General features: G+C 39.6%; 2 protein-coding genes across 2 annotated transcripts; both read right to left on the reverse strand.

Moving 5' to 3' along the window:
- Window positions 1-2,670: 2,670 nt before the first annotated feature.
- On the reverse strand, window positions 2,671-11,467 carry LOC306869245 (uncharacterized protein). Its single transcript, XM_079415925.1, has 4 exons — window positions 6,990-11,467; window positions 5,151-5,225; window positions 4,424-4,456; window positions 2,671-2,909 (listed from the first exon to the last, which is right to left on the reverse strand). Exons 1-4 carry the CDS (start codon window positions 11,463-11,465, stop codon window positions 2,745-2,747), a joined length of 4,749 nt encoding a protein of 1,582 aa, XP_079272051.1. The 5' UTR covers window positions 11,466-11,467; the 3' UTR covers window positions 2,671-2,744.
- Window positions 11,468-14,129: 2,662 nt separating this feature from the next.
- LOC306869219 (delta-like protein B) lies at window positions 14,130-20,036 on the reverse strand. Its single transcript, XM_079415889.1, has 7 exons — window positions 19,786-20,036; window positions 19,396-19,635; window positions 18,615-18,681; window positions 18,249-18,506; window positions 17,410-17,771; window positions 16,707-16,923; window positions 14,130-15,790 (listed from the first exon to the last, which is right to left on the reverse strand). Exons 1-7 carry the CDS (start codon window positions 19,834-19,836, stop codon window positions 15,138-15,140), a joined length of 1,848 nt encoding a protein of 615 aa, XP_079272015.1. The 5' UTR covers window positions 19,837-20,036; the 3' UTR covers window positions 14,130-15,137.
- Between the last annotated feature and the right edge of the window lie 123 nt (window positions 20,037-20,159).

A 20,159-nucleotide genomic window follows, 5' to 3' on the forward strand; every position in this document is an offset into this window, starting at 1 on the left:
ACTCTTTACTTACATGACATGTTAGGGTTCTTTGGAGATATAATGTTCCAACAAGCCTGCTTGATCAATTACCAAAGAAGAATGTCAAAATGATTTAGCAAAATAAGACTTTCTTATCAAAGTGATAAAATGTTGTTTTGCAAAAATGAGAACACCCTCCTGAAAGTTACTAAAAAAAAAACAAAAAAAAATGTATCAGACTATTTTTGATCAACAAGTAAATATATTGAACCAAAACTTTTTTTTAAAGACAAGTAATTTCCTGACAATTAAAAGTGTTATATAGCCCACTGAATCATTCTCAGACTTAATGCTGGCAGCAGTGGAACCACTTGGGAGAGAACTGCCAGGTAATTATTTCTTAGCTTAAAAGAGGACAGTGGTACAAGAGGAATACCAAATTATTGTTTTAAGTGTGAAAATATAGCAGAAGTAGCACCGACATTCAAAAACAATGGACTTGTGACAGGGCTCCTGAAATATTCAGGTCTTCACTTTAAGTTTTCATTTAGTGATGAGTGAATTTTTGCTAGAAAAAGAGCAGGCGAAATAACATGCAAGTGTCTCAGAGCCAACAAAAGCTATGAAAAGAGTGACATTTTATCTCACAGAGTATGACGCAGCCTGCAGAAGTGACATGCATGGTTTTTGTTACAACTAGAATCACCTACTGTAGCCAAAGCAAAATAAACTCATTTGACCTCTTCCAAGGCCCATATTTACAAAATAGAGACTTTTGGGAATCCATACTCTGGTCTCAAGAGACCAAGTCAATCATTTCGGATCCAAAAGCATCCAAAATGTTCTGGTGTTGCTAGAGGAGGAGTACAGTGAGAAGTGCTTGGTAGCCACAGTGACGTTCAGTAGTAAAGCTCTTATAGGGATGTATGAGTGCTGAAGGTGTGAGGGAGTTGTGCTTTATCAACGCTGTCATGAATTCACACACCACTGTGTGATGGAATAGAAAAACTTGAAACAGAGGATGCTACCCTCCCCTCATCCCCTTCATTATTGTGCTTTTTTATCAGCATGACAATGAAGATATTGGGGGAAGTCATGGCCTAATGGTTAGAGAGTCGGACTTGTAATCCAAAGGTTGCGGGTTCGAGTCTCCGGCCGGCAGGAATTGTAGGTGGGGGGAGTGAATGTCCAGCACTCTCTCCACCCTCAATACCACGACTGAGGTGCCCTTAAGCAAGGCACCGAACCCCCAACTGTTCTCCGGGCGCTGCAGCATAAAATGGCTGCCCACTGCTCCGGGAGTGTTCACGGTGTGTGTGTGTGTTCACTGCTGTGTGTGCGCACGTTGGATGGGTTAAATGCAGAGCACGAATTCCGAGTATGGGTCACCATACTTGGCTGAATGAATGTCACTTCACATATTCATTCTCCCAAAGTGAAAATCCTTCAGTGGACATGTATTTCACTCAATCTTAACGCTCTTGAGCAGCTGTGGGGGTGGGGGATTCTGTAGAGACTCCCCATTAAAGACCAGAGCATTTAAGGAGCTCGTCCTCCAGGAGTTAAACAGGACAGATGTGAACATTTGCCATGAACTCGTACACTCAGTGCCAAGAAGAGTCAGAGCAGTATGCTTAAAGTTCTGGAGGACATACTAAGTACTAGAATATTATACATTACCTGAATTAAATCTATGGTGTACTCATTTCTGCAATCCTTCACTTAAACAAAATTGGCCAATTGACTTCTCACAGAAAATACTGGAATATATTTTGTTGTTCTTATTAAGTATATGTTTAATACACTTCAATTTCGCAATTTTTCCAAGAATTATAGCGATCATTAAGAAAATACATCTTTTATTTGTTCAGAGGGGGCTTACTCATTTATGCTGTGCACTGTATCAGATTAGTTATGAGGGCCTTTTAATATCATCTTAGACAAAGGAGGGCTTGGAGTCAAAAATGATGAGAACCACTGTACTAGAACATTCTATGACCTGGATAATTAAGAATCTTTACAGACAATTTTTACATAACCACAAAAGCCCCAAAAACAACTAGTTTCGTATTTTTGCACTTAGCTGTAGAAGCAAAAACAGACATAAATAAAAGCCACCACCATCAATACCAGCCTTAGTGTCACGTAGACCTAGCAGTTTAGTGTGTATCTAGAGGTAAGAGGCACTAAAATTCGGACAGAACTGCATGTATCTGCCTCTGTATTACTTCTCCCTCTGGTGGACGATACGCTATAGCACACCCCAGCTCAACGAGATGCTCACTTTCACCTGCAATTAACACTACACACACACATTCAAAATGATTGTTACTTTTATTAAACATTTATTGCATAAAATCTTCAATTCATAAACATTATTAACTTTAACCATATGTTCATATATATATATATATATATATATAATAACTATTCAGTTTGGTACTTTCCTGTGATTGTTAAAATGTTTTAGTATAGTAGTGTGAATTTGTGGGGACGAAGATATACGAATACAACCAATATGACCAGATTAAACTTACATACTGCTAGTTTCACTAATCAATCCTAAACGAGTCAAGCAACCCAAAATTAATGCTACTGCATAGATTACTTACCAACAGTGATGAGGAATTTTACTACTGAACACTGTTAATATACCACTCTTATGAGTTTGTAAACAAACACCTCACAGTTACAGAGTTGCTAGTTGGATACATCATATGTGTGTCCTGAGTCTGTGTTAGGGAGCTCAGTCCAGTGAGCGCAATTATCCAAACTGGATGCAATCACAGTGTCTGATGTGTTGGATGTTGATGGTTGCCTCTGTGATGATGGATGTTGCCATGGTGATGGGGATAAGTGTGGAGACAGGGATGCTCAATTCCTTCATTCTGCAGCTCTTCCTGTTTATGGAGACCATGCAGCTTCTGCAACAGCTCAGTAATAAAAGCCTGAACACACACACATAGAATAACCTTAATCTAGGTGTACACACTTGAAGTCCCTGGCCTAATGGATAGAGAGTGGGACTTGTAACCTGAAGGTCGCAGGTTTGGGTCTCAGGTCCAGCAGGGATTGTAGGTGGGGGAGTGAATAACCAACACTCTCTCCACCCTCAATACCACGACTGAGGTGAGACCCTTGAGCAAGGCACCGAAGCCCCAACTGCTCCCCGGGCGCCGCAGCATTGGCTGCCCACTGCTCCGGGTGTGTGTTCACTACTAAGTGTACACTTGGATGGGTTAAATGCAGAGCACAAATTCTGAGTATCGGTCACCATACTTGGCCACACACCACTTCCCTTTCCTTTCCCCTTTAAGAACTTGTGCATAATAAGCATGACAATGTTTGTAAATTTTTGCACATTGCAATTTAGGAGAACATACTGTAAACTTTGTAAATACTCAAATTATAGTCAAGTGTTCCTGTCACACAAACTGGTTAATGCAAAATACTAATTATATTGTAGATGTAATGTTTCATCATAATCTTGTATAAGAAGTATGTTCCATAATTAGAGCGCGTGTTGAAAAACAAAATATAGAAAATATGCTGTAAAATATATAACACGCAGAAATAATCTTGATTTATCTACTGGTTGTTCAGAGTTAACTATCTGAAACTCTTAAATATCTTCTGCAGATGTGTATGTGTACCAGCCAGCAGTTTTTGTTTACACTTTTAGGGGCCATTTACACAATGAGTTTTTCCATTCCAGTGTGCAACTCTTCCATTGTTTTTCAATGTAAACAAGCTAGACAGATGTGTTTGACCACTGTGCGCATCTTGTGTCTTTTGCAGCATCTAATGACACAGCATTCTAAAAGTTACAATATGTTTAACCTTTAATAAAAAAATTTTTTTTTTTAAAACACCTCTCCAAAATGCATTTTTTTCCCCCATTCCTCTGGCCGTGTCTTAATCAAACTAAAAATGTTGAGAATTGTGTCCTGGTATGTCTCAAATGTGAAAACTGATTACGTTTTCAGATGTTTGTGTGTGTGTGTGGGAGGTAAATGCCACGTTCCTCTCTACTGATTTTCCATGGTGTGTCAGCACTTCGACTTCAACTGTCACTTCACTTACCCAGAGGCATACAACCTTCTGCGCATACACACATAGTAACAATAATGTACATACACTAATTAAAAGGCTGAGAGTGAACATTGTTAAAGAGACCCAATGAAAGAATGGCTTTGTACTAACTGAGAGAGAAATAGGGGCATGGGGAAAGAAAAAGAACAAATCATTCATTCATTGTGATCACTATGAGAAATGCGTGGAAGGGAGTGTCAGCCACTGCAGCGTTCCTCAGAGAGAGCGGGAAAGAGGGATGAAGACGTAGGATGAGAAAACAAGAGAGGTCGATAGAGGGGTACTAAAGATGAGTAGACAGAAAGATTGAAAAAGAAAAACATAAGGATTTACAAGAAGGATTTACGGATGGAAGGATTGAGAAAATTACCTCAGTGCTGCTGGTGCAGGTCTGCAGAAGAATCTGTAAAACAAACAAATTCATTCTTGATTGTCATTTTCAATAACTTTATCCAAATGTAATTCTATTAAATTAGCTTAAGTCAATATTACTAAGAGTATTTACAACTCTGTAAACTAATGTGCACGTAGTAAAGCCTTAATGGTTCTGTATTGTCATTCAGGATAATGAGAGTGGGCCTCATTTCAGGAAATAATGTTGAAAAGGGGGGACCCTGCAAATACTCAGGTCAAGGGACATGGTATAAAAGTTCTGGCATCCACTCACCATCTTCATCTAAAAGTAGAATGTCAGGCCGCTGACCTCAAGGTCAATGGTCCCATCTTCTACATGTTATTTTCATGGGAGATACAAACTTTAAAAATAGAAAGAATTTCTAATATTTTGAATAAATAAATGTATTATTCGAGCACTAATGTGTTGGGCAACAACACAATCAGAAATGTTAAAACTAAAGCTGTTTTGTTCTTCTCTAGAAGGTTTTTTTATTTAATTTTCCTGCCATGTGTGAGAGATTTTCCCAGTGCATTGGGAAAAAAAAACACCATTTATTTTCTGCATTTCTCCTGCATCGTTTTGTCTAATAATGTTGTTGGCTCTTTGACAAATAGCTTTTGTCACTCTTTTGTAAGTAACTCTTGGATAAAAGGATTGATTTAATGCATGTGGTGTAAGAGAGAGAAGAGGATTATGGGACCTGTAGTTTGTGTGTTCGCTCTTCATCACTTGGGAGATCCAACAAATCATCAATGTTCACGTCTTCTGGCATGTCCTCCAAAATAAACACAAACAAAACAACAAAATTTATTGAGGGTGTTGAAATAATAATCCATTCCCAAAAAGAAACATAAAAAAACAGCAGCTATGAGAATTTAATAAAATACTGCAGAAAAGACACTGACATATATATATATATATATATAAACTGTAATAATAATATAATATTTTAATAATATAACTGTAAATCTGACAATCACACAGTATTCAGTTCATAACAGTGCCCGTTATATCTCATTGACCTTTCAGCAGCCTACAGTTTCAGTGTCTCAGAATATCTTCTCAATATTCCATAATCTCAGTGGGAAAAGTTCTCCTACACAAGTTGAGGAGGAAATCGAGATAACAGATCACATAGCACAATTCCCAAGAGTCTCTTACTGTGGGACAGCATCTCGCTACACACACAGCTTATGTTTAAACTTCCTGCCTGCAGCTGCCGTTGACTGTTTTCTTAGGAGGTGCCCATGTAAGGTAGCGATAGAACCAAGTAAACCAGATCCTCCCCCGGTACCTCCAGAGGTCTGGTCTTTCTCACCTTTTATGGGTAGCCAACATATCTAACATCATCCAACAACTAATATTGTTCTGTCAAACGTATTAATGGCATAGCATCCATCACACACTTACATTAACAAAGGATGTTGTTTATAAATGTGAGACTTGCAGAACAATGGCTCCCCTCATTCCATTTAAAAGTGCATAAGGAGATGCAAATACACACTTTAAAAAAGACAAATGTGTTATCAACCTTTCATTTCATCAAGTGGTGTAAAATGTCTGTATTTCATGTAACCTACTTATTTCTCATGCTTTGAAGTATCATTCTTTTTCTTTAGATACTTATCCTCTCTACAAACATTTGTAAAGCAAAAGCTGAGCCATGCATACACGTTCATGGACAAAACAAGATAACTTTAGTTTGTAAAGTTCAACTATGCAGAAAAGATAACACTTGTAATCATGAATTTACTGAAGAGAAAAGTAAGTGAATATGCGTATTTGAAACTGATTTCGAGAGTTACATGTATAAACGTTTGTGGTCAGCTTCTTAGAGAAGGAACTTGTGATGGCAATCCATTCTATTTGTGATTTCTTTTGCTTCTCCTTCGTGTGAGCGTGTATTGAACTCGAATAACTTCAAAAAGTCCAGTAATTTCCTTTTCTACAAGATTTATTAACAAAAATTAACTGGATAAGTTACACGGTCAAAAAACTGTGTCGCTCCATTCTTGCATGAAACAAATTCTAACGGTCCTTGCCGGAAATGACATCATCATTTTCAATCTTTATATGAAACATATAAAATTATTTAAATGCAATTATTTAACAGTTACTTAATCCAAACAATAACTTATTTCACATCTATAAAAATAAACAAACACTTAAATGGCTCTTACATATCCGGCCCCTAATTGGTTGGGCAAATGACAAACCAATTATCATCTATATATTCACATATTAAGAGCCGTTAAACTTTAACATTTTAAATGAGAAATGGTAACTTAGTTCTTTTACATTTTCTTTGTCTTTCATTTTTAGTTATCTGGCATTCCTAAATTGCCTCCTGAATTAAGCACAATTTGTTTACAGGTCTCTCTAATATTTTTGTCTTAGTTTGTAGTTTCACCCGGCGTACAGCTCCACTGGAGTCTGGCAAGGTTTCTATTACTCTTCCCATCATCCATGAATTGCGTGGGGAAGAACTGTCCACCACCAACACCACATCGCCTGACTCAAAGTTCCTTTTAGGTCTTACCCATTTACTGCGCTCTTGTAGAATGGGTAGGTACTCGTGAGTCCATCTGCTCCAAAACAAATCAGCAAAATATTGGACCTGTTTCCAGCGTTTTCTTGCATACTGATCCTCTTGTTTGAAGAGACCTGGCGGTAGGTCGGTTTGAGTTTTCAACAACAGTAAATGGTTAGGCGTCAGAGGCTCAAGGTCATTCGGATTGTCTGATGCACTAGTTATTGGTCTGTTGTTAATTATGCTTTCCACCTCGCACATGATGGTGTGAAGACTGTCATCGTTGATTGACTGTTCTTTTAAGAGAGCACCCAGTATCCTTCTTACTGTACGGATTTGACGCTCCCACACTCCACCCTGATGGGAAGCAGCTGGACTGTTGAAGATCCATTTAATGCCTTTCTGCATCATGGCATTTTCAATTTTACTGTGGTTCACTTTCCTCAGTGCTTCTCGCAACTCTCTTTCAGCACCAACAAAATTTGTGCCATTGTCTGAGCGCATAACTGACACCTGTCCTCTTCTACTTATAAAGCGCCTTAAAGCGTTTATGCATGAGTCAGTGTCCAAACTATCAGCTACCTCAATGTGCACTGCTCTAATTGTTAGGCAAGTGAACAACACTCCATACCTTTTCACAGTACTCCGACCCCGTTTAACATCAAAGGGTCCGAAGTAATCGACACCCACGTTTGTAAATGGGGGTTTATCCGGTAGCAAGCGGTCTTCTGGCAGGCTTGCCATTTTTTGCTCTCCAACTCTTCCATTGAGTCTGCGACAAACTGAGCACTTGTATATCAGCTTTCGAATAGCTGAGTTTGCTTGGGGGATCCAGAATTTTTGTCTAAGCACAGATAACAGGTAGTTTCGTCCACAGTGCCCATATCTTTGATGAATGTCACTTAGAATGAGAGTGGAAATTCTGGAGTGCTTCGAAAGAATCACTGGATGTTTAGATTCTTCTGGCATGGCTGCCTTGTTGAGCCTACCACCCACTCTTAATATTCCATCCTGAAGCACAGGGTCAAGCTTGTACAGTGAACTTCTTTTCTTAACAGGAACATTCTTTCTCAAAGCCTCAATTTCTTCTGAGAAGTGCTGTTTCTGACTGTACTGAATGAGTTGAATTTCTGCTTGAATTAGGTCTTCCAGGCTCAATGACTTTCCTCTCACTGTTGATCTGTATTTTTGCATTTGATCCTGTAGAAAGGCTGCTTGTTTTTCTGGGCCTTCCTCTAATTGTGCATTGGATGATTGAAGTTGTTTCCTTGTTTTGCATAGTTGCAACAGCATTTCTTTGAATCTTAGCATCCATGCTGTTGCCCTTTTTAATTGAAACCAGTCTGAGTAGTAACCAGTTAACTTGCTCATAATGTCACTGCTTTCATTGACATTGAGAACATTCACTTTGATTTCACTTTTGATTTCAGGGTCTTGTTCTGAAACTGGACTCATTTGATCTGGTCTTTGTGGCCATTCTTCTTCTGGTTTCAACAGAAAGTTAGGCCCTTTCACCCATGTTTCTGCTTGAACAAAATCTTTTGCTTTGAAACCTCTAGTAGTTTGATCTGCAGGATTCTGAGTTGACTTGACAAACCTCCACTGCAATGGAGTGGTAGCATCTCGTATTTGTGAAACCCTGTTTGCTACAAAGGTTTTGAAGCGAGCACTTTCATTACCAATGTAGTTGAGCACTGTAGTGCTGTCTGTCCAGAAAACAGATTGTTGTAGTGGGATTTGAAGTTCTTGTCTTAGAACTTTATCCATTTTGACGGCTACTGCTGCTGCTGTCAATTCGAGTCTGGGGATTGTGATTTGTTTGAGTGGACTAACTCTTGACTTCCCCATTAACAAAGAACAATGTTTATGATTTAGTTCATTTGTAAGTACCAGATAAGTTGCCGTGCCATAAGCGTTCTCGCTGGCATCAGAGAAATGATGCAGCTGTGCCTCTATTTTGTTTCCGAACTTTTCTGGTTTTACGCACCTTTGGATTTTGAAGTCTGAGAGGTGATTTAAATCTTCTAACCATCTGACCCACTGATCAGCACGCTTGCCATCAATCTCTTCATCCCATCCGTATCCTTGTTTACACATGTCCCTTAAGAGGAGTTTGACTGGTAGGATGAGCGGCACCAGAAAGCCTAGAGGGTCGTAAATTGAATTGACGACTGAAAGAATACCTCTTCTGCTGAATGGCTTCTCCTTGACCTGGATATTGTAAGTGAAGGTATCATTTTCTGTGCACCACTGCATGCCGAGTGCTCTCTCGATGGGCAGAGAATCCTGATCCAAGTCGAGGTCTTTTATTCCACTGGCCCTGTGATCTGTTGGGATAGACGATAATACTTTTCTGCTGTTGCTTATCCATTTTGTTAAACAGAAACCTCCTTCAGAACACAAGTCTCTTAGACCCTTGACTAAGTCAATAGCTTCTTTTTCTATGCTCACTGATTTCAAACAGTCATCTACATAAAAATTGTACAGAACTGTTTCAACTGCCTTTTTAGATGCTACATCTTTTCTGTCTTCTGCGGTCTTTCTCAGTGCGTAAGAGGCGCAGCTAGGTGATGATGTGGCCCCGAACAAGTGCACCATCATTCTGTACTCCTCTATAGGTGCATTCAAATTGCCACCTGGCCACCAAAGAAAGCGAAGCAGATCTGCATCATCTTCAGGAACCTTCACTTGATAGAACATCGACTCCACATCTGCCATCATGGCTATTGGTTCTTCTCTAAATCTGGTGAGCACACCAATGAGTGTATTTGTGAGGTTTGGACCTTGTAGCAATTGGCTGTTTAAAGACATGCCTTGAAAGGAAGCGGTACAGTCAAAGACCACTCTAATTTTCTTTTTCTTGGGGTGGTACACCCCATGGTGTGGTATGTACCATACTTTGTTGTCATCGCGATCAAGCTGTTCTGTGGGAACTTTAACTGCATATCCTTTCTCTATAATGCTCTTCATGAAGTCACTGTAGTCTTCAAGCAAACTTGAGTTCCTATGAAGCTTCCTTTTCAGGTTAGCTGCACGCAGTTCAGCTACAGATCGATTGTTTGGCATTTTGACTGATTCGTTTTTCAAAGGCAATTTCACACAGTAATGCCCATTCTCAAACTTTGTATTTTCATGCACTGACCTCAAGAACTGTTTGTCCTCTTGTGACATTTCTTCTTTTTCTTCATAGTGGCGTTCAGGAAAGTCTGAGTTATACTGTTGAATCAACAAATGCTCTATTTCTTCCACTGAGAGACGATTAACTGTATGGTGTGGCACCTTTGACCTTTCTGCAGCGTTGCTTTCTTTCTTAATGGTTCCACTCACGACCCAACCCAATGCAGTTTTCACGGCATACGGTCCATCTTGTTGGCTATTTATGATGTACCATGGCTCCATCGCTTTTGGATTGTTGGCTCCAATTAGAAGATGCACATTTGCATTAATACTAGGTATGCTTACTTCACTCAGATAGGGCCATTTGCTGATATCTTCTTGTTTAGGAATGTTCTCGTTTTGAACAGGAATGTTGCAGTGTGTAAAGACTTTAGGAAGCTCAAAGTACTCTGTGTCTTCCAGGGCACACACCTCCAGGTCTGTGAGGATAAAACTGTTTACTAGCTTCTGCTCTCCTGGCTTATCTTGACACATAGTGCTCAGTAGAATCTGAGTTGGCTTCCCTTTCAGGTTCAGTTTCTTTCGCAGCTCTTCAGTACAAAAAGTAGCTGTACTTCCTGCATCCAGGAAAGCATATGTCTCCACGTATCTGTCACTTTTACTTGACTTGACTTTTACTGGCACTATTGACAACACACAGTTATCTCCTGCAGACTCTAAGAAGTTGCTTGATTGATGGTTAAGAGAGACCTGGGCACACGAGATCTTTTTGTCCGATGATTCGGCATCTTTTGTACCTTTATGGTCCTCCATAATGTGTAGAATATCTGGGTGCCTTTGGGAGCATTCCTTACATTCCATTCTCTTTTTACACATCTTGCTAAGATGGCCTTGAGTTAAGCATCCAAAGCATAAGCCCTTGGACTTCAGGAACTCCACACGTACCTTATGTGGCTGCTCCTTGATTTCACTGCATGACTCGAGAGCATGACCTTTAGAGCAGTACATACATGGTTTCTCAAAGGCGTTGATGATCTTGACTGGACTGACCTGTTTTCTTGACACATCTGGTGGCCTTCTTTCTTCCATGCTAATGTTGGTTGCAAAGCTACTCTTACTTATTCCTTTCTTAGGATACTTCTCTTTCTGGTTCGCCTTCACTGCTACAACACTGCGGTTGTCCAGTATGTCTCCAAAGAGTGGGTCCATGGCCACTTTTGCCTGACGGTCAATAAAGTCAACTAAGTGAGTAAATCTAGCTCTTACTCCTTTTCTTTCTTTAATGTCAAAAGCTTCTGATCGCCATCTTTCTTTCATTTTGTATGGCAACTTTGAGATTACAGCTCTCATATTGGTAGGATTGTCCATTTCTTCCATAGACTCTCCATCTTCCAATGTATTACGACAACCAATCAGGAACAGAGCGTATGCTCTCAAGGCTTTACCATCATCAAACTTGATCTGAGGCCACTTTAAAGCTTTATCGATATAAGCCCTTGCTATGATCAACTCATCTCCATAATGCCTTTGGAGAAGTCGTTTTGCTTCTTTGAAACCTCTGCTTGATGGCATATATTCACAGCTCTTGACGAGTTCTTGTGGTTCTCCTGCAGTATATTGTTCTAGATAATATAGTTTGTCCTTTTCATTGTCTGTTTTATTTTCAATGGTATGCTCAAAGGACCTGATGAAGGATTTGTAGGTTAACGGATCCCCAGTAAACACTTGGATATCTTTACTAGGAAGGTGAACTTGTTGTTGCTGTTTAACAAGCAATTCCGTCAAGTCATGTTGTTTCTGCATAACCTGAATAATGTTGTCATTTGCTTGACGATTAACACTGTGGCCCGTGTCTTCTGATGTGCCTAATTGTGGTGCTGCAAGAGATACTGAATTGGAAATGGCATTTGTTCTACCTTTCACCACAGCTGAATGACAAGTTGAATAGTCTCTTTCTTCTGTTTTCAGTTCTGATTGCTTCAGATGTATTCCTTTTCTTTGCTTAGATTGTATGCTGCTTCTACCATCCTTTGAACGCTCATACTCTTTCAATACTTTTAATTTAGCGTTGCTTTCTGCAAGCGCCGTTTCAATTTCAAGTTCCTCCATTTTTGCGCTGAGCTGCATCTTTTCAATTTCAAGTTGTTGTTTTTTCTTTAAAGCTGCTGCTCTTGCTATCAAAGCTGCACGTTTTGATTCTTCTTGTGCACATGCAGACAATACTGAGGGGGAACTTAATCCACTGTTAACATCTGAATCACACTTCCGTTCTGATTCAATTCTGTTCACAGATATCTGCGAGACACTGTCCTGAGGAGTGACATCATCCTCCAGCTCATGGCTATTTTGGCCTTTATTACCAACAGCAGCCATCCAATCTTTAGTTTTCTTTATAAAAAGCCTCAAGGAATCCATTTTAGGTTCAAACCAATTTGTTTGATCTGCAGACTTTTCATCTTCAGGCAGAAGATTTTTAACTTGTACATTTAAATCAGTGAACTCAGTTATCAACTGTGCAAATTCAAGTCGCATCAGATCTTGTACATTCTGCAGATTTCCATCATCCATCATTAACCCTTCGATGATTTTGATCTTACTGGTAAGAGCAGATAATTTTGCTCTTCTCAAACTAATGCGTCTGTGAAGTTGCTCTTCTAATGCTCTTTCGGTGGGTTTACACACTCTCTTGTGTTCAAAAACTGCAACGTCATCCTCTCCTCCCTCAGCCATCATAATTCCACCAATGCACAAACTGTTTGCAGACGTTTAAAAGTACACGTAATACTTTTCTGCATCAAACATATGCATTCCAGCTTCTTCAAACATGCACTGATTCATCTTATAGCCGATTCAAAGTCCATTACCTCGTTTGCAGAACAGAACTTCAATGCGCGGCGACGCACTTCTTTACAGTTTTTTTTTTTTTTTTTACCGGAGAATAAAGCGATGTCCTTTTCACAAGCGCTGCATCCCCGCACTTTTAGTTTCGTTTTCCATCTCCTCAGAGCGAGTTTTTTGACTAAACAATGTGATGGCAATCCATTCTATTTGTGATTTCTTTTGCTTCTCCTTCGTGTGAGCGTGTATTGAACTCGAATAACTTCAAAAAGTCCAGTAATTTCCTTTTCTACAAGATTTATTAACAAAAATTAACTGGATAAGTTACACGGTCAAAAAACTGTGTCGCTCCATTCTTGCATGAAACAAATTCTAACGGTCCTTGCCGGAAATGACATCATCATTTTCAATCTTTATATGAAACATATAAAATTATTTAAATGCAATTATTTAACAGTTACTTAATCCAAACAATAACTTATTTCACATCTATAAAAATAAACAAACACTTAAATGGCTCTTACAGAACTGTTGCACATTTCTGCAGCCAAACGTTTCAAAATAACGTATGCCACAGCATTTAGAAATACATTGACACGGCGCTATAGTAAGTTCTTCCATTAAAATCGTTTTTTCCAGAGGTAATCAACCTGTAGTTTCCAGCGTGAACTCTGCACCAGCTGCACCTGTGAGGATGCGTGTGGACACTCACCTTGCCCTCGTACAGCTTGTCTAGCCCTCCGTCGATCCATTTCTCCACGTCCAACCTTTTCTGAAGCTGATCGCGGTTGTATTTTACCGTTACGCGTGATTGGCGCTTATGCAAGTTCATCCCGTGCTCTGGAGCGTTGTCAAAATCCGGAGAATGGCCGGTATGTATCTCCTCAGCCATGATACATGTGTCTGTGTTTGTCTTGAGAATGAGCTCGCTGAGGAGCGCGCGGACAGAAGAAGCTGAACGCTGAGTGGCGCGCGCTCAACTTGATTGGATGAACAAAGTCAGATGCTCGTTTTTTTAACTAAATTTCTGCTATTTTAATGGCACATTAATAACATCTCTGGTATTTAATGGTATATTTAAAGATACAGATAATGACGTTAGAATTTTTTTTTTATGAAAAAATTAAATTTTGAAGACGAAATGATGTTCTAATGATCAAACATTGTAAAAGAACAAAGAATGAGGCGTTTCTTATAAAATGTCTTTCTTTCATTAAAGTAACAAAGACATATACAAAATAAATTAACATAAATTCTTTACAAAGACAAGACAATGATTGAAAGCAAAAGTACAAAAATGCAAAATAGAAACTTAGGCAATTTTGGATTAAATTAGTAGGAAACATCTGGCAAAAGAAATAAACATTCATTAGACATAAACCCCATTGAAGAAAATTTGATTATTATTTTTTTTTTTTTTTTGTAATTTAACATTTAAGAAGGAATGACACATTTCCCCGTATCAGTCGAGGAAGACAACACACTGCTTAATACGCAATACAAAACCTTACAATTTGGTCTTAAGAACATAGTTTAATCATATTCCTGACTGTTGCTTGCTTCCTTTCTCTCCACATTTTTATTAATTTATTATTAAAAAAAAATTATTAAAACACGTGTTGCTGGCAACATCCTGGCAAATAAACAAAAGTGATATTCTCATTCTTATAAAAGAGAAAAAAAAAGTTGTTCTAATGAGTCCTACACAAAGACAAGAGTTTGAATAGAGAGCAACCTAAACCTGCTCTTCAATTTAACTTCTTTCTCTTTCAATAGAGGTATTTCCTTACTTAGCTCTCTTTGTATAGAGTTATTTTCACTTCTTTATCTTTGTATAAAGATATCAGTTCTCTGTGTATAGAGTTCTGCAACCTAAGTCCATTTCAGCTTTCAGGGCTTGTGTCTGTCTTCATATGGAAATACAGATTCACAAAGCCCAGCACAACGATGTGCTTGTTTATTTCTTTTGGTTTTTGGTTTACAGAGTCTTCCACCTATACAGATGGCAAAGGTCCAATCCCTTATACAGTCATTACATACTTCATTCATTCATTCATTCATTCATTCATTCATTCATTCATAATAATTAAGACAAAAGCAAGTGCTACATCCAAATTCTTATCCCTGCATGTGAGTTTGTGTGTCTGTGTTTATGCTCATTTGTCTACATTAGTGTATACATGTGTACAAGTGTGTGTTGCCTTATCTAAGTCCTCCCCCAGCACTCCACAGGAAGTCCTGCCCAGCAGACAGTGTGTGAGAAGCCGCCAATGAAATTCTGCCCTCGGTGTTGCAGGGTTTCACCTGACTGTAGTCTCTGTCATAGGGATAGTTCTGCCTGTCTAAATTATTCACCGTCTCCAAATCATTAAACACAGAATCACATAGTTGCTGTCTGCGCAGTCTATGCCTTCTCCTCCTGATCACCACCAGTCCCACACACACTCCCAAAAACACAGCCAGCACACCTAACACACATGGCACCGCCACCGCTGAAGGTGAGGTCCGTCCAACCCGGGGTGCCATCAGCTCCATACCTCCCTGCACAGGAAACTCGCAGTTTGGACCCATGAACACAGGCACACACTGACACACTGGCCCGGAGAAGTGTGTGTAGCACGTTCCCCCATGGAGGCATGGGTTTGTGAGGCAAGCGTCTGCTCGGAGGCTGCAGTTTTTACCAGTGAAACCTAGTGTACAGGTGCAGGCGTAATCATTAATGCCATCTTGGCATGTTCCGGCATTTTGACACGGGTATCGGGCACAGTCGTCTATGTTTGTTTCACAGCGAGGGCCGGTGAAACCAGGGCGACAGCGGCACAGAGCACTAGCACCCAGATCCACACACTCACCGCCTACAACAGAAAAGAGAAGAGGTTATATATGTGACCCTGGACCACAAAACTAGTCATAAGTGTCAAGTGCATCATCTGAAAGCTGAATAAATAAGCTTTCCATTGATCTATGGTTTGTTAGGATAGGACAATATTTGGCCAAGATACAACTATTTGAAAATCTGGAATCTGAGGATGCAGAAAATCGCCTTTAAAGTTGTCCAAATGAAGTTCTTAGCAATGCATATTACTGATCAAAAATTAAGCTTTGATATATTTACAGGAGGAAATTCACTAAATATCTTCTTGGAACATGATCTTTACTTAATATTTTAATGATTTTTGGCATAAAAGAAAAATCTATAATTTTGACTCATACAATGTATTTTTGGCTATTGCTACAAATATACCCCTGCGACTTAAGACTGGTTTTGTGCTCCAGGGTCACATATGAGCAGGTGTAGTAGAGAGGAAGTGTAACAGATACTGTAACAGTAGCACATGTACATGGGTATAATTGCGTAAAAATGTTTAGAACTGAAACCGCTTAGTGGAAAGTCTAAGCTGCTTTTTTAGTGAATCAAAGTGAATGGTGACCACAGCTGTCAAGCAAGATTTTTAGAATACTTAAATTGCAGTTGTTTCCCCTCAAATAAAACAACCTTTAGAAGACTTATTGTAAGGGTCATATATGCTACTTTACTGATTTTTTTTTTTTTTTTTTTTTGTCCATTTTGGAGCTTGATAGTCTGTGTTCGCCAACCACTTTCATTGAATGAGCAGTGTGAGCATTCTTTAAAACCTCTCCATTTGTGTTCCACAAAGGAAAGAAATCCAACATGAGGGTTAGTAAACGACAGAATTTTTACCTTTGGGTGAACTACAACTTTAAAGTAAAACACATTTTGTTGATGCAATGTCCAGCACAAACACTTACCATTAGCACAAGGTTTGTGGCTGCAGCGGTCCAGTCTCTTCTCACAGTTGGATCCGGTAAAGGTTGGGGGGCAGCGGCAGACATAGCCACCAGTGAATTTTTCCTCACACGTCCCTCCGTTAAAGCAGGGGTCATCCGCACATGTCATTGCAATGATCTCACAGTTCTTCCCATAGAATCCCTGAGGACATGTACAGGAGTAATCATTCTCCAAATCCTGCAGGGAAGGAGAAAGATACAGATATTAGCAAAGTGTAAACATCATTCAGGTCTCAAATAATTTTTGATCTTCAGAATCCACGGTGCACATAAAGCACATCAGAGCATATTTACTTAACCTCAATCAAACTTGTTTTTACCATTATTTAATTTTTCATTAATATTATTTTTAAATAAATTACATTAAATCAAAGCTGAGTGTGCAAATGTTTCTATTTTTGAACAAACGATTCTATTTTTGAACAAACATGCAACATGCAGCATCTACTAAAATTGCATGTAATGTAAAATGTAGTGTGCATATATATATATATATATATGTGTGTGTGTGTGTGTGTGTGTGTGTGTGTGTGCAGCATTTCAAATATTCTAAATTGATTTACATATACAGTAAATATAGTTTTATTATTATGTATATACTTTTAACTCATGATTGTTTATATATAAATATGGTTTTATTATTATCATGTGAGCATGGACTTACGTTGCAACTGCCACCATTCTTGCAGGGGTTGCAATCACACTCGTTAATCTCCAGCTCACAGTTTGTGCCCCCATATCCTGGCCGGCAGATGCAGGTATAGCTGCCCTGTCCAGTGTTGGTGCAGGTGGCGCCATTAGCACAGGGTTTGTGGTTGGTGCAGTAGTTGAGGTCCTGGTTACAGAAGAGGCCTCCCCAGCCCTCCTTACACACACACTGCCATGGCTGCGAGCAGGTCCCATGTAGGCATCCCGGGTAATGCACACACTCGCTGCAGGACGGCCCCTGCCATCCCAGACGACACTTGCACTCACCAGGTGACTCGCAGTAACCGTGCCGCTCGCTGCAGTCTGAAGAGCAGATGGCTATGGGAGGAGACAGAGAGGGGGTTACGCGCACACACACACACACACCACGCCCCCTGGAGAGGGCAGATGAATGGGTGTGTTAAGTGTTGGGGCCAGCAGCTGGTGAGCTGACAGAGATAATGCACTCTTTTGTATTTTGAGCTGTGACAAGCGTGCACACACACACACACACACACACACAGAGAACGACCCTCTAGCATGTATCTGTTGGGTTTCTTTGTTCGGCTGAACAAAAGAAGTGTAGAAGCTCTAGAGGAGAAGCTCAGCTTCCATCAGACACACATGCACACAAAGATAGGAGAGATAAGGGGATGTATTGCTGCTGCTCAGGTTCCAACACACACAAACCACAATCACACATAAATACAGACTGATCAGGAAAGGGAGTGGCCCAGCTTCTTTTCAGAGTCCTAGACATACAATCCCAAAGGACTAAACAGACCTCTGAGCATCTGACACACACGTGGTACTCACGGTCAGAGCAGTAGTCTCCCTGCCATCCCTCCAGGCATTCCCTGTTTCCGTTCTCATCGCAGGTGTAGTGTCCCAGTGTATCGTCACGAGGACGGCAGTAATCCGAGCACGCCTCACCGAAGTAAAACTCATCACAGAAAACATGGTACGAGTAACGGAGCTCACTCTGGTCTCCAAAATGAACATCCTGAGACCAGTCTTCTCCAATCGCCAAGCGCCTTCGTGTTGCTAAACGACTGATCAGGTTGTTTTGATTCTCTGTTGTGGAAAAATAAAGTAAAAATTTAAGCTTGAAAGAATATCTGAATTTAAAAAAAAAATCTTTTATTTCTGTATATTTGCTTTACATCATACTGTGTAGCCCACCTGTGTAGTCATGATGCTCTTTCGGAGACTCAGCATTCCATGCCTCAATAATAAGAGAAAATGTCCCCTGAAAAGAACAAGATGTTATTTTAGATGTTAAAAACGTATCATATCATCTTTGCTGAAACTGAGAAGCAAACATTCTCCATTGTCTTCCACTTATATGTGACCCTGGACCACAAAACCAGTCATAAGTAACATGGGTATATTTGTAGCAATAGCCAACAGTACATTGTATGGGTCAAAATTACAGTTTTCTTTTTCTTCTTTTATGCCAAAAATCAATAGGATATTAAGTAAAGATCATGTTCGAAGATAGTTTGTAAATTTCCTACCCTAAATATATCAAAACTTAATATTTGATTATTAATGTGCATTGTTAAGAATTTCCTTTTGGACAACTTTAAAGGCGATTTTCTCAATATTAAGACTTTTTTGCACCCCCAGATTCTAGATTTTCAAATTGTTGTTTCAAATAGTTATATTGTCCTATCCTAACAAATCATACATCAATGGAAAGCTTATTTATTCAGCTTTTATGGGATGTATAAATCTAAAAAAAAAAAAAGAAGACCAGGTCCAGGGTCACATGTTTGTTATGAACTGACAGTTTCAGACTGTTGCATTATGGTCTTACAGTAAGTGTTAAACTTAAGGGCATCTGAGGTAATAGACAGTAATGTAAAGTATGTTAATTTTACTAAATACACCATGAAACACTGGAATATTGTTTACAAATGTTTTTCTTTACTAAATTAATCTAATGCGTAATGAAATTTACCGGCCACTTGAAGTGGAAAGGCACCCGGATGGCTGCGCTGCTGCCTATAGAGCTCTGGTCCGCTCGCAGGACGTTTGTCTGTCCGGTTCCGAAGGTGCACGGAGGCTCAGCGGAGATAACGTCTTCTGAATGCTTCAGACAAATCCTGAAAAAGATGTTGCAGTCTCGCGTCCTCCTGCACAAGCGGCGTGTCGTGCTGAACGAGTGAACTTTTAATTCAAATACACCCGATGAAGCCACCTGTTCACCAATAGAGAAACCGTATGTGACTTATGAAAAATTTGGAAATAATAAACAGAACACTATACCTAAGGGGCAAATATCTAGAAACTCACATTAAAGAGAAAATGAAATGATAAACGAAGTATAAGCCCTGAACTGGCTCCTTACCAACTGCAAAAGCGACACAGACAGCAGGCAGTACACAGACAGATGCGCCATCTCGCTCAGTTAATCCTGAACTTTATTACAAGAACCCACAGGTATCTTCATCCGTTACTTCCCAAGCTTCAAAGTGTTTGGAGATTAAGAAAAAAAAAACAGTTTGATGTCCTGGTACGAAAGCCTCGTCAGGTCCATAAAAGTCCACTGTGTCTTCAGAGGTCCTCTTCGTTGTTCAGAGCTTGCGGTTCGTCTTCATTGAATGTCTTGATGAATGGACGCCGTTATATACGCCTTGCCCCCCTGCACCTGACGTCAGCGGGGACATATGGTATAATATTGGCCTGATTAAATTGATCTGCTGCATGTGGCAGTGGTGTTGA

This window comes from Barbus barbus, assembly GCF_936440315.1.
Source record: "Barbus barbus genome assembly, chromosome: 5".
NCBI lineage: Eukaryota > Metazoa > Chordata > Actinopteri > Cypriniformes > Cyprinidae > Barbus > Barbus barbus.

Excerpts from the sequence above, each read along its gene's own strand:
- LOC306869245 (XM_079415925.1), bottom strand. The coding sequence starts at position 11,465 with ATGGACAATCCTACCAATATGAGAGCTGTAATCTCAAAGTTGCCATAC. Across the intron at positions 4,457-5,150 it reads AGCGAACACACAAACTACAG|ATTCTTCTGCAGACCTGCAC; the intron begins GTCCCATAATCC and ends TTTGTTTTACAG. Across the intron at positions 2,910-4,423 it reads CCTGCACCAGCAGCACTGAG|GCTTTTATTACTGAGCTGTT; the intron begins GTAATTTTCTCA and ends GTGTGTGTTCAG.
- LOC306869219 (XM_079415889.1), bottom strand. The coding sequence starts at position 19,836 with ATGGCGCATCTGTCTGTGTACTGCCTGCTGTCTGTGTCGCTTTTGCAG. Across the intron at positions 17,772-18,248 it reads GGGAGACTACTGCTCTGACC|CCATCTGCTCTTCAGACTGC; the intron begins GTGAGTACCACG and ends CTCCTCCCATAG. Across the intron at positions 16,924-17,409 it reads AGAATGGTGGCAGTTGCAAC|GATTTGGAGAATGATTACTC; the intron begins GTAAGTCCATGC and ends CCTTCCCTGCAG.